This window comes from Helobdella robusta (assembly GCF_000326865.2).
Source record: "Helobdella robusta unplaced genomic scaffold HELROscaffold_64, whole genome shotgun sequence".
Lineage (NCBI taxonomy): Eukaryota > Metazoa > Annelida > Clitellata > Rhynchobdellida > Glossiphoniidae > Helobdella > Helobdella robusta.
Window position 1 is genome coordinate 502327 of NW_008705358.1, and position 15000 is coordinate 517326.

Below are 15000 nucleotides of genomic sequence, written 5' to 3' on the forward strand. Positions count from 1 at the left end.
GTCACCTCCAGTGCACTCATCATCGTCCTCTACATCTCTGAAGAAAGATAACTCCTCCCCCAAGAGAGATGACAGGAAAAAGCACAAAAGAAGAAGTCCAAAGAGGTAATAGCAGTAGTAGCAGAATTGATAACTAATTAAACAAATTTATTAAGAATGACGAAATTGATTGTTTATATTGATGCTGTCGAAAGAGCTGATGATAATTACGGTGGTGTTGATGATGTTGATGATGATGATGATGGTGATGATGATGATTTTATAATGATGATGATGTTGTTTAAAATTTTCGAAGGTCTCATTCAAGAAGTCCAAAGAGAAGAAGGTCCAAGTCGATGTCAAAATCACCAGGTCGACATAAATCTAAAAAATCCAGGCATTAAGAGAGAGAAATCAGACAGAAAAACTTCTATAAATTGAAATATATGAATTTTTTTTAATTATGTATACTTTTCTCTTGTCTTTATTACTTGGTCGCAAGATCTGTCTGTAGAATAAATTTGTGTGTTCGTTAGACATGTATTTTCGTGTTAATCGTAATTTTAAAAGGAAACTTAATTTACGAACACACCCCTGATTTAAAAGTTAATCAAATGAAAGGCTTTTTATTTTAATTTTCACGAAAACTAGCAAATCGTTAGAATGGGGGCGGACGGAGTTTCCGATGCAGTTGTAAAAGTAATTAATGACCAAATGAATGATGTCGAAATTTCAAACATGACTGATCTGCAAAAACAAATGTTTGAATTATTTCTCAAATTTGATTTGGATTTCAAATTTTTTTATTTTTCTGGTGTACTTGTGCTGTACTGTACCCTCCTTGTACTTATTAACAATAATTTTATTTAATTTTTTTTATGAAAAAACAATAGTGGCATTTCCTGCCTACATAGGCATTTACTGTGGCATACAAACTTTATTAGACTATTAGTCAGTTAGGAAAGTAGTTTTTGTAAGCCAGTAAGGTGTAAGCAAGCGACTCAATTTTATTAAATCTACACAACAAATAATTAATAATTATTCTTCAGGTTGACTAGATTTGAAAAGACGAACGAAATGTTGTCAAATTTTAATAGCCTTTCGTCAACGAGGTACCAAGACATCGAGGCTCAGTTCAGAAAGCACATCAACTTAATGAATGCATCTAAGAAAGATCTGGAACAGATATTTAAAAGGATAAGGTCAGCTAATAACCCAATAGGCCACCTACAATTTAATCATACAATATATTTAAAATTTATATTACACAATGTGTCCTGATTGTATTCATGTAATTTACAAATATTTTTTATACTTGAATTTTAAATAAATACCATATTTATTATAAATAATGATAAATTTTTATGTTAATGTATTTAAGACAGTTAAAAAAGAGATTAACTAAACAGTTCCCTGATGAGTTCACAGGTTAATTTAATATTAATGATATAATTAATAAATAAACAAGCAATAGTAATAATACTACTAAAAAGTTTATTATAAATAAATTCTATATACATAAGCATACAATGTTTATATATAAACATATATATTTATATACTATATTTATAATACACATATATTTTATATTTTCTCATAGCCTGCACTCAAGTTTACGAAGTCCCAGATGACAGTGACGCTAACATCAGATCTACTGACAGAACATTATCATAATTTATTCACTTTTTTATTAAACAACACAAATCATTCATTCATTTAATTTGCTGTTATTTACTCGTTTATTCAGTTATTTATATATGCCTATTTAAATCAGGAAAACATTTGAAAACTAACAATTTAAAAATGGGATATAGAAATAAAAGGCAAAATAATGTGTCCTCTGTCTTTTTTGTGTTTAAAACAAATTCTAAAAAACAAAATTTCTAACTTGAAAAAATCATGTCTGCACCTTGGATTACAGCTAAGATGAACGAGACACAAAGAAATTCAACTTTATTCAGAAAACAAGAACGTTATTAAGCCTAAGCAGTAACTTTATTAAACTAAAAAATAATTTATGCTGAATTTTTAATGGAAAACGAAAAGAAAAACTTGACGCACAAATAAGCCAATATGTACGTAACGTGAAAGAAATTGGCTTTGGGGGATATAAAAGAAAGAGTCAGAAGGATATATCTTAATATATATATATTATATATATCTGTGTGTGTGTGTGTGTGTGAGTGTGATAAAAAGAACCACATTTATTTCACATTTTATTTCAGTCATAACAATGTAGACGTTCATAACATAAATAAATTTAGTAAGAAAATATCTATAATTATAAGATTAACTATACATTATTAACACAATCAAGACAGTAAAAAAAAATCGTACCTCACTCATCTATATACACATACATACGCACATATATACACTCATACACAAACACACACACTTCAAATTAATGCTAACAGGTTTGTAATCTATCAAAACGAATGATCCAAAAAGAAAAACATCAAACAGGTCCATTTAAGAGGGAAACATTAAGAACTTGAACGTTCTCCACTGTCGCAACTGAAAATTTTAGTGGGTTATTAAGACCGGCAATGTACTCTGAAGGGAGAGGGCTGTTATACAACTGGATATTTACCCCGGTGTTAGAAACATATACATCCTCGGGCCTGACCTTTATCGTTTGGTTTGCAACTTTCAGTAGGAATTCTTTCTTAATGTCGAGAGTTTTCGTGATTGCGGAGTTGATAACGAGTACTTGAGTTTCCACTTTGTCACAACCGTCGTCTTTGCCAGCACCAGTTTCCATACCTTCAAACATGTCAGGTGATGTGCCGATGTTGTTGTTGTTTGTATTTCTCGCGTTCCGCTGCAGCTGTAGATGATGTCTAATGAAACCTCTGTTGTTGTTGTAGTCTTTGTTGTTGCTAGCATCGACAACATCTGCCACCGTGGCTGTCGTATGTGGTACTGCAAAGTCTACAGAACGAACCATGGGGTATTCGACGCCCTCGTTCTCGCGATTGTATGACTGGCAGCCCTGCGTTATTAATGAATTGATACAACCCTGTATATTGTGTTGAATTAGTTAGGATTTCAATGCTTTTGCCACTACATATAAGATATCAACCAATAACATGATCAACATTAAAAAGCAAGCAATCTTTTAACATTAGTGAAAACCGACCAATCAACCATAAAGAGAGCAAAAAATTAATACTCCATAAGGCATCAAACTTTTAAAATTATTAAAATTTTAACAGACAATCAAACAACAAAGAACATTCAACAAATGACAAACGAGAAAAGAAAGAAAGAAAAAACTAACCCAACAGATCATGGAACATCTGACATTGTTGAAACTCAGGCCAAGACACTCGTGGTGATAGAGATTCATGCAAAAGTCACATCTGACAGATGGAGGTATCGATCTACCGGCGCAATTCGGTCCGCATACTATATTCCTCAAACTTTGCACAGACGAGGATGATAACAACGAAAATCATAGTAATGTAACGTTACAGTGAGATGTAATTTATTCGTAATAAAACTTGTAAGCTTGCAGTAATAATGTAATTTCTCTTACACACACACTCACATATACACATCTTTTACACACACACCACATACACACACCACACACACACACACACACGTCTTTTACACATAGACACCTATCTTAGTCAGATACTTACGCATGAGAATCCACAGGCCCTCTAACTCTATCAAATGGTTGGTCTACTTTTTTAAACTGCAACTGCCTAGCAACTTTTTGTGTAGCAGGAGCAGTAGTAGCAGCAATAGAAGCTGCAGCACTAGCGGCAGCAATGGAAGGCGCAGCAACAGTAGTAGCTGAAGCGGCTGCAGTAGCTGTTTTTGCGTCGCTTACAAATCTGGAGACTTCTGATAGAACTGTTGGCAAGAGTGATGATTCTACATCTTTTCTGCAACTATAATCTGCTTGTCTCTCAACTACTGAGTTAGTATTTTTAGTAGCAGCAGCAGTAGTAGTAGTTTCAGTGATGCTAGTGGTAGAAATTTTACTGGGAGTGTCGGTAACAATATCATCATTTTGAACTGTTGAATGTTGTTTGGCGCTGTCACCATCATCATCATCATCATCATCAGGCTCTCTCTTTAAACTTCCATCTGTTCCTAACTTTCCACTCAAATCATCCTCTCCACCAACACTGGCCTCATCATCATTAGCCGAGTGATCAGCACTTTTTTCATTATCATTCTTAGTTTGTAAACAACTGTCAGCGCTGGCATCAGCTTCGAAGCTCTCATCATTGAGATCGTCGCCGACGTCAAAACTTTCTTGTGCAATTCTTTGTGCATTAAGCATGTAAGCCCTCAGCGCAAGATTGGCAGCATTTCTAACCGCAAATATCTTGCTGTCTATCTTCTTGCCACATGAAATTTTACGAGATGTAGATGTTGATGACGACGTTTCTGTTGACGGTGACGTCATTAGCGTTGATGACGGTGAGGTCATTGCAGCTGACGATGATGCTGGTGATAACAACATCATTTCATTACTCTGTGTTATTGTTACTACAGATGATGTTGGCTGGCTGGCAGTCGATGTTTCGATCTTAACTGAGGTGGTGTTTTTAGATGCATCATTTGCCGTTTCGTTGCAATTGTTAACTGGCCTATCAGGAGTATTGAGGAACCTCGACGTCGTTTTCATTGGTGTTGATGAGGACAGAGGTGATGACGTTACTTCCACCTCAATGATACTTTTAACTGGAATCACATGAACGCCATCGTCATCCTTCTTCATCCTAGAAATCCTTCTCCTCGTCACCATGATAGAAGTTGATTCACAAGTCCTAGCGGAACCTGAAGTAGTCGGAGTTGTAGTAACTCCATCAGAGTTTTCATCCTTCGACTTCAGTCTAGGCCTGCCAACAGGATTCTTCTTCACATTAACAGGAACGGCGTTGGGATCGACGATGCGTCTGGGTCTTCCTCTTGGGTTTTTCTTAATTTCTGTCGTTGATTCATTGGTGTTGCTGGTTAGGAAGCTGGTTTCTGACTGGCTTTCCTCGCTGTTGATGTTATCTTTGTCATCGTTACCAGTGGTGCCTATGCTGACGTCATTGTTGTCGAAACTGTTGTTGGCGTCATCGTTATTCACAATAGTGTTCGTACTTTCAGTACAATCTGGCTCCGAGTTATCAATTTTATCATCATTTTCGATTCCGTCGTCTAACTTTTTTCTTTTGCAGGGAGGCTCATCGTTTACAGGACTGAAAGTCTCTGGTACGTTTCTTTTCTTCCTGGACGAAAGAAAGGTTTCTTCACCATTATTTCTGGGAGCTGAGTGACGTTGGTTATCGCCAGCAACATCCGTTTGCCTCACGTTTGTAAGAGTTTGATCTAAGACCATTGTGCTATTGTCATTGTCAACATTTTCGCTCTTTTCTTGACAACTTTCAATTCTCATAAACACTCCCAAATTATTTCCACACCGTGAGACATCTGGTGATTTTGTTTGTTGGGTGGCATTATTATCTTTCTCAGATGAAGTTTTTTCTACATTTGGTGATGTTTGGCTACTGGCTGTGTTATCAGCAGCACCATCACCGTCGTTATTATCTGTTTCACTTTTAATCTTTGGGGCCAAAGAGTTTTTCCTGTTTATTTTCTTGTTACTCACATCAACTGTGTTGTCGTCGTTTTTTCGTTTTCTCTTATTATTATTAATACCATCTTCGATTTTCTTTTCCGGATTTTCTTTTTTGCCTTTGCTCGCTCCTATGCTTGTGGAGCTAGAAGACGTGCTAGTTGTACTTGCGGACGTTCTGAAATGATAATAAATTATTTTTGTTATAATTAATTATTACAAATTATAAATAATTATGGGAAAAATTTATTGGCATTAATCTAGGGATAATAAATGATAATAGAGTTGAAAAACTACTAATAGAATTAACAAAAAATAATTAGCCATAGAACCGATAATTATTATAAAATATTTAATATCATTGTTGTATATCACAACTAAATAATAAATAAATAATAATTATACAAAACTTGAAGAAATTATGAATCTTAAAATAATTAATCCATCCGAACCTGAAACATTGGCCAGCGTTCCTAACAATTTCAAATGGCTCCTTGTATACCTGCTGCTTCGAGAATGAAAAGCAGTCGCTCGTCAAGTTACATCCAGTTCTATTTACTATTTTTTAGGAAATAAAATAATTTATTTGTTAATAATAATGAATGAATTATATTATATTTATAATATTATAATTAGGAATGATTTTAATTAATCTAATTAGCAATTAAATAACTTATAAACAAACTTACTGTATTCGACAATCATCGGCACTGATCTCTGCATAGTTGGAGGGAAAAAAACATTTTTTTATTATTAAAATATTAAAAAGTAATAAATTAATTATTAACTAAATATAAAACTGAAAACAATTGAAAAATTAAATAAAAGTTAACTAAAAAATGAGAATTCTCAATTTAAAAGTTAGAATAGAGAAACTAACGAGTTTGAAATTATCAGGTGCATAGTAGTAGATGTCGCATTGCTTCGTACCCTTCGTCTGCGTGTTTCTATAAACTATTTCTCTGCGCCATCCTTTTTTGAAATTAATTAATTTTTTAAATCAACATTTTTAATTAATGTTTTATGAAATGTTTATAAATTAAATTAAAATCTAATACAGATCAAATGGAATTTAAAACTAACCATGTTCGAAAGGAATCAACCATTTATCTGACCATTTTGCTAATCCTGGGCTACCTAAAAAATGAATGTATATCGAATGTTTAAAATTATTAAAAAACTGTAAAAAAAATATTATAAATAAAAAATAATTAATTTTAATCAAACCTTTCTTGCCACCGCTGGCATCACTAGAAGTTGTGCTCAGTAGAGAAAGTTTAGACCCACTCGACTTTGGAAGGCTGCTGACAATAGTGCTGCTGGCTGATTCTATGCTAGAATTCGATTTACTTTTAATCACATTGGTTGATTTTTCAACTTTTTTGTTAGCAGAAATTTCAGTTATTCTTGATCCAGCTCTTCCTAATAATTGTGCAGCTGAAGGTTTTCCAAGAGATATAGTCCTCTTGGGTCTGGATTGATTGGTCACTGCTGGGGACTTCAATCTGTTGACTGCTCTCTTTGATTCTGAAGTAAAATCCTCCAGTGACGAACACTCCTCATCGCTCATTTTGTCGAATAGTAGAATGCTAGAATCTTCAAAATTAGTGTTTTGATTAAAAATTTAGCTTTTCAATGAAAAATGAAAGATTTTTGTTTTCGTACGAAAAAACATAATAGTAGCCACCAAATAATAACAAACGGAAACCAAAAACTAATAAACTGAATGTTAATTAGTAATGGGGAAAGCGTAGCTAGCGTCAGAAGAATCCAAAAAGTTATCAAAAAGTAAAAGTGAGTCAAACAGGTAAAGCAAATTAACAAACAATTCAATTATTTTTAAAATGAAATATTCAGAAATTAAATTTTAGAGATATTTTAATCAAACTTACATCTGAAAGTTCGGAGAGTACGGAGAGTTAGCGGTGAAAAGCGAACTTAAGTCGTTACCGCGAACCGTATATATAGAATAAACAAAGTTTTGTTTGAGTCTATGGCCAAAGCAAAATAAATTTTTACAACATTTTTACAACAACCTTCTTTACCGATTTTGTTAGACCAACTCTTTTTTTTAACTCATGATTCCATTAAAACTTTAACAAAGATGTTTACAATACAATAATATACTGCATTTACAAGACAATAAAGTTTTAAAAAAATTAACTTTGGTAAATAATGAGCGCGTCAAGAATTTTTTTAATGAATACGATTAAAGAATAATTTCTGCGATTAAAATTAAGTTATCAAAAAAGGAACAGTTATTTTTTACTAAATTAGTGTTTGAAATGATGTTGGTCGTGTTGGATTTCAGTACAGCGTGAAATGCAGTCATGGAGGCTGTAGGATTTGTACAGCTTGCCTTTTTGAAATATGACATAACGTTACACTGTATACCTTATATTATACTTTGTATTTTTATATTTAATTACAGTTATAAGGTCATTTTGTGGTTTCTCGATGTGAATTTTGAATTCTAATTTACAAAGTCGATAAGTTTATTTACAGATTTTTGCCATTTTGCAGAAAGTGAGCGCAGTTTGATAAACCATTTGAAATGATATTGAAAAAAATATAAATAATGTAAGAGTTAATTGGCCACATTTATTTGATGTGTCTCATTAAATAGATGAAAAGATGTTCTGAATTACCATTTATTTTTTTTATTCAATTCACATCAAAGCAGTTCTTTGAGAAACTAATAATAAAATTACCTTAAAATTAGTTAAAATAGTTTAGTTATTTTTGAGAGAAACTAAATAAATAGAGACATTTTGCAATTAGAAATTTGTATTCAGCCACGTTGGCAGCACTGCTCGCATAAAGATTCTTAAAGGAAAGTTCGAGATAATTTATGCAGATAATGACGTGGTCTGACTTTCAAAGTGACGTGTTTTGCCACCAAACTTGGAAATACTAACTACGTATATATGTACGTATATATAAATAAATATATATGTATACATATATATAAATGTATACACACACACACTTTACACATACATACATATACGTAGTCTGGCTGCAGAAAATTCGAAACGTTTCCATTTAATTGCCGTATATATATATATACAAACATAATATTCCACATACAGTTTTTATAGACCACATTATATATATATTGTTTTAGAGTTACACATACATACATCCTTACGTAAAGAGATGAATTTAACTTGCTAGCTTGGAATCTTCTCACACAGACTCCTCCCTCATATGCAACAGCCTACGAGATAACAGTATATAAGAATCGGTAAAACTCTAAATATCATTCCCTAATTTTCCAAACTCCTTATTCGGTTGTTGGATCGTTAGAGAGTTTTTCCAAATCTTTGGGGCTACCCCGGTTTTGTTATTCTCTCATTGTTTGCATTGATTCAATCCAATCGAGAAAATGAAAGTTTTAATTTTTATGTTTCTGCTGTATGCAGTCTTTGAAGTTGAATGCGAAGGAAGGTAAGAAAGTTACTTTTTTTATCTTTAAAAAATGCTTTCAATGAAAAAGAACGTAAAAAAAGTCATTTAATATTTTACAAATTAACAATAATTTATAATTAATTTATTAATTAAAGTTTCACAGTAGGATTGTTAAATAAACGGCAGAACTTTGATCAAAGTTGTTAAAACACTTTTCCACGCAGGCATCTTCCTACATGCATATATGCCACGTCATTACACATGCTGTGTGTATGTGCGTATGTCTGTGTGTGTGTGGTTGTGTGAATGTGTATATGTGTGTGGTATTAAGCACCCTTTTTGTTCAAGCGGATTTAAATGCTTATATTGCAATTACAACTTTTTTAAGTTTAATAATTTACAGCAAAGTAACAAATGTTTGAAAACACATGTTAACTTAACACAGTACCGTAAGCATACTATATCATCCTATTGCTTTGACCTGTTTCAGGAACATTCTAGTCTTTGGCGGAAACGGATTTCTGGGAGCCAAAACCGTCGATAAATTTTTAGCACGCCACGACAACGTCACAATCGTAATTAGGGGAAATTGGTATTGGGATTCAAAGACTAAGATTAAACCTTTCGTCAAGGTGATCCTTTGTGACAGGAAGAAATATCTCTCTGAAAACTGTCCAGAATTTGTTGATTTTCTCAAGAATAAAGACTTTGGTATGAAATTTGTTTGGTATTTTGAATACGAATTTCAGTTTATTTCAAAAATATAAGTAAACTATTGAGAATATACCACCTTAGATATTAGCCTTAGATAAAATTTTTATCCGAAAGTTTAATGTTCAAATGTTTACAACCAAAACAGATAAATTTGACGCTGTGGTTGACTTCAGTGCCTACAGCGATCATGAAATAAAAGAAGCTCTAAAGTTGTTGAAACATCAGGCTAAACTTTACGTCTACATAAGTACGGATTCAATTTACGACGTATGTGACACTCCAGATAGCGAGCCAATCAAAGAGGAATCCGCTATCAGACCATTCGATAAAGACAGGAGGGAGAGACTCAGTGAACATCACCAGTATGCAAATAGTTAGTACACGAAACTTACTAAAATTTTTTTAGATTTCCGTTGAATATAAAATTTATGAATATTTACATTCAAGTAAAAATTAATATTTTCATAAATTGTAAAATATATTCACTGAATTTTAAACAGAAAAGTTTTTGGCTGAAGAGGAATTGATGTCGAAACGTAAGGATCACGGAATCCCGTATGTTATTCTCAGGTTACCGGACGTTGTGGGACCAAAAGATACGACATTCAGGATCTGGATCTACCACCTCTGGATCAAACTCGCACAACTTCTTCCCGAAAAACCTGTCACCATTCCAAGATTTTTGAAAAACGTTCAAAACAGTTTCGTTTACGTTGAAGACGTAGCGAATGTTCTCGAACAGCTAACTTCGGCCAAAAGGAGCGAGGAGGTTTTAGATCAGGTTTACAATTTGGCCTGGCATGAGAACATTACGACTGAATTCTTCCTAAGAACAATCGAGAAACATCTAGGAATCAAGAAACAAAAATTCATCAACGATGATGATAGCGCTACAATGTACCTATACCCAACTGTCAGAGCCGGGACACTGGACTCAAGCAAAGCTGTGAAATACCTTTCTTGGAATCCAACGCCATTTGATGACGCGATCAAAGCTACGGTAGATTTCTACGAAGATGTCATGAAGGGCACCACTTACGAAGTACAAAGAGACGAGATTATTCAAATTCAGTCGGCTCATCTTTATTCCGATGATAAGGAGAAGTTTTACCAGGCAGTCGAGAAAACTTACAACATCAATCTCAATCATTTCCGACCTCACGACGAATTATAAATTGTTATCATTAAGGACTGCATCTTATGAGAAAATCACTTACATAATTAAGAGAATAATTGAATAAGATTTAATTTGATTAATTATGGATGGCGATAATTTTGTAACAGTTTGTTATTTATTTAATTGTTTCATTGTAAACTGGCGCATATGTGATTGGTAATGCTACATACATTCAATTACACGCATTTTTTATTCTTAATAAATGTTCGTTTATTTTGTTATTTTTTCTGTTAATGTTCTTTGTGCTAAATAAAAATTTCAAGCAATATTTAGCTTCCATTTTATAAAAAGTTGGAAATTAATTCAAACACCCCTTATCTAAATGACCGTAGGCTACTATCAAATCAGTTCTTAGATAGCCTGCTTAATCATGTTTCTTGATTAAAACTCTATAGGCCTCTTATAATGTGTTCCTTATACTTTTAAAGTGCAATTGATTGTTTCATAGCCTTACATTTTGTTATGTCTTTATGTAGATCCAATATAAAATGTATGCGGATATTGAAGTGGTCTGCGGTTTATGTATGTCTCTCCTAGCGTCCCATTTTCTCCTCTTTTTCTCTACTACTATCCGACTCTATCGCAAATGCATAAGACTGCTTTGTCACATTCTAAATCATTTCATTCGAATTTCTTAGTTTGGCCTACTAGACGATGATGGCTCTCATGAGACACAATCGTTTATAACATTCATCAAATAATAATGTTTAACGTAAATGGCTCTTGATAAACGTATCAAGACATATAAAACATATGCACATAGATATACAATAAGGTTAGATACATGGATATTTCTATCCATAATTAGATATCATTTTACACTTATCAAACAAGTATGCTACTATATTACCTACGTCAACAAATGCGTAGGTTTGTAAGCATAAGTAGATAATTTTTGTTGATAAAGAGCAATCTAAATGAAGTTTTTATAAAGTATCTAACACACGGTGAGACATGTTAAATTGTAAGTTATTATGAATATTTCATGTAAGTTTTGCAATAGCAGTACGAGCATAATTATAATTATCGAATTTTAATTATCGAAATTTATCAGCACATCTCTACAGTGTCCTGGCAGCCATTAAGTAGATTTTTCTATTTAGGTTTGGTTGTCTTAGGAATTAGTGAAATAAAGAAAAGGTTAGTGAGCGAAATTTAATTAAAAATCACATTTTTGTCGAATTTAAAGTCAGTTTTAGCGGCCACAAAGTTCAACATACCCCAAGTAAAAATTTTGTTATTTGTTTTGTTAATTTTTAAAAATATACTACCCAGAGATTCATTATTATTTTCATATATTATAAAATAAATTCCGTAATGATAATCATTTAAAATGTAATAATATTGAAATGAAATTGATTGTTTAGATTTTAAAATTATTATAGAGTTCAACATTAATAAATGACATTTATTAAATTTAAAATAATATAAATTATAATATAAAATTAATATGGGTACCAGAAACCAGTTCTTTTTTATTTTTTTTTAATTTTTGTTCATTGCCTTGTTCTTTGTCTGGAACGTTTTTAATCAATAAATCAGGAAATGTAATGTTAGAAAGACGAAATCATAGCCCCGGGCTGAATTTATAAAATATTAAATTAGAAATTTTAAATAATTATATAATTTTTATGTTGTGTTTGTTTTGTGCTAATTTTAAATAAACTTTAATAAGAAATTATAATTGCTTTCTTTTTAACTGTGCTATTAATAATAAAGAAAATCTTTTTATACAATTACATTGCAACTAGGCATGCATTTGTGAGGTTTTGAACAGAGTATTAATTAAATATACTAATATTACAATAGTAATTATTAATTGTATTTAACAAATGATGGTTCAGTTTTATGTATGTATTGTATATATCGTATGTATGCGTGTGTATATGTATATATGTATGTGTGTGTATGTATGCGTGTGTATGTGTGTGTGTGTGTGTGTGTGTATGTGTATAATATATTTTGTCATATGGTAATTATGCTAACTGCTAACTGATAAAATAAAATGGTTGTGTAATAGATAATAAGGGAAGTTTTTTTCACACACAAACACACTAGTACACACGCACACACACACAAACACACACACACGGATGCATATATGTTTGACAATTTTTTTTTGTCTGAGATAGTTTCTCTAAACTAGAAGAGAATCTTAAGAATGTTTGAGTCATTTTTTTTATTTCAATAACTCAGCAAAGTTGTATTATTCAATAAATATTTTTTATGTAATAATTACAATTATATATATATATATATATACACACATACAGTATTGTGTGAATTTTACTGAATTGTTGGTATTAATCAATTTAAAGTTTGTCTTTTCAATTTACCTTAATATAAATTGATTAATGCCAACAATTTTGTAGAAGTCATACAATGCTGTATAAAATATGGTCTCCTTCCAACACACACACGCACACACACACGTGCACGCACACACGCGCATACACACACATATATATATATATATATAAATATGATATATATGTATTGATATATATATATATATATATATATAACATAAATTTTTATGGATGTATATTCATATTAATATTTATGTTATAAAAAATATACAGGATACTTCTGTAATTAATAAATGAATTAATCTTTTTTCTCTTAGAAGGCTTTGAACATGAATGAAGATTATTATTTAATTCTTGGCTTGGAAAGAACAGCTACGATAGTTGACGTCAAAAAGGCGTAAGTATCATGATGGTGAAAGTTACTAATTTAGTTCTTAAAATCATAAATGAATGAGTTTCTAATGTTTGTTGATGAATGAATGAATGAATGAATGAATGGTTGATTGATTGATTGATTGAATGAATGAATGTGTGGATGCTTGGGTAGATGAATGAATGAATGAATAAATGAATGAATGAGTGAATGGTCAAACAATTGAGTGTATATCTGCAATGACTTTATGATTAAAACTATTATCCTTATTGATATCATGATAATTGTTAGACTTTCACCTCATTAATACTCTGTCATTGATTACTTAACTATTATTAACGCGCGCGCGTGTGTGTGTGCCTGTCTGTTTGTTCGTTTGTGTGTGTGTGTGTGTGTGTGTGTGTGTATGTGTATGTGTGTGTTTGTGTTTTTTTTTTAAAAAGCGTCGGTCGGACTGGATTCTAAAACCTTGGGTGTCGTTGCGCTTGAGCGTTCACAGTGGAAGACACGCTCACAAGGAGGCGCGCATTGCAGCTCTAGTTAGAAAAAGAGGACGGCGTAAGCAGGTGGCCCGGGATGGTAACAGCACAGGGGTGTGTGGGTTTGCGGATCCTGTGGTCGTCGATGTTCATCAAGAATAGGCTTGTTCTCGCATCAAAGGACTCATCAATGACACAATTCGTCGAACGCGACGATGTATTCCATGCGTGTGTTTGTGTATGTGTGTAATGTGAAGTATTGGCATATAAACACTTATTCAAATTGTTAACGAATATGTATTGAATTAACTTTACATCTTACATGCGCTTCTGAGGCAATATTATTACTATTTATTATCTTATTAATTATTAATTCTTGAATATAAATATTTATATATAATTATATATTTGTAATAAGTTTTATAAGTGCGTATTATTGTGATAATAATTAATATTATTAGTGTTAAAACATTCATCCAAAAGTAAATATGGGCAGACAGGCAAACATTTATAAGTCATTCATTCATTCTTTCGTTCATCCATTTATTCATTAATTAATTCATTCATTGTTTGCTCATTTATTCATTCATTAATTTGTTCTTTCCTTCATTCGTCCATTCATTCATTCATTCCTTGAAAATTGTCAAACAAGCCAGTGGTTGACACACACAGTGTGATGATTTGATATATTGAATTAAATGTGGTTGTTATATTGTCATTATTATTATGCTAATATTTAATAACGTAATTATTATTTTCGTAATTTATGATGATATTATGCAATCCAAATATTAATGTCCAGTAATAAGGAGAATTTTGTAGTATTGTATTGTTTTGTGTGTGTGCGTGCGTGCGTGTGTGTGTTTGGTATGCGTGTGTGTTGTGTGTGTGGTGTGTGCGTGTGAAATTAGTTTGATATCATCGTCATAAAAAGTGAAATTTCTTTGATACTAAACACTCGGGCACAG

General features: G+C 32.1%; 4 protein-coding genes across 4 annotated transcripts in view; 3 read left to right on the top strand and 1 right to left on the bottom strand.

The window, feature by feature from the left end:
• Window positions 1-1029: 1029 nt before the first annotated feature.
• On the top strand, window positions 1030-1182 carry HELRODRAFT_128009 (hypothetical protein; the record flags this gene model as incomplete). The annotated part of the gene is made up of 1 exon (XM_009030028.1): window positions 1030-1182. A coding segment is annotated over one exon (153 nt), but the record flags the coding sequence as incomplete, so codon positions are not given.
• A 1000-nt stretch (window positions 1183-2182) lies between these two features.
• Window positions 2183-7139, bottom strand: HELRODRAFT_194001 (hypothetical protein; the record flags this gene model as incomplete). The annotated part of the gene is made up of 8 exons (XM_009030029.1): window positions 2183-3001; window positions 3263-3404; window positions 3630-5747; window positions 6022-6127; window positions 6259-6286; window positions 6450-6541; window positions 6653-6706; window positions 6797-7139. The coding sequence occupies 8 exons, from the start codon at window positions 7137-7139 to the stop codon at window positions 2438-2440; spliced, it is 3447 nt and encodes a 1148-aa protein (XP_009028277.1). The 3' UTR covers window positions 2183-2437.
• A 1818-nt stretch (window positions 7140-8957) lies between these two features.
• On the top strand, window positions 8958-10868 carry HELRODRAFT_180732 (hypothetical protein; the record flags this gene model as incomplete). Its single annotated transcript, XM_009030030.1, has 4 exons — window positions 8958-9019; window positions 9471-9691; window positions 9840-10067; window positions 10195-10868. 4 exons carry the CDS (start codon window positions 8958-8960, stop codon window positions 10866-10868), a joined length of 1185 nt encoding a protein of 394 aa, XP_009028278.1.
• A 1117-nt stretch (window positions 10869-11985) lies between these two features.
• HELRODRAFT_103366 (hypothetical protein) overlaps window positions 11986-15000 on the top strand; it is a gene marked incomplete at its 3' end in the record, with an annotated part of 4910 nt that continues 1895 nt past the window's right edge. Inside the window, exons 1-2 of the mRNA XM_009030031.1 lie at window positions 11986-12096; window positions 13498-13577. Of these exons, the coding sequence (XP_009028279.1) occupies window positions 13510-13577 (68 nt within the window). The remainder of the gene's footprint in view (window positions 12097-13497; window positions 13578-15000) is intronic.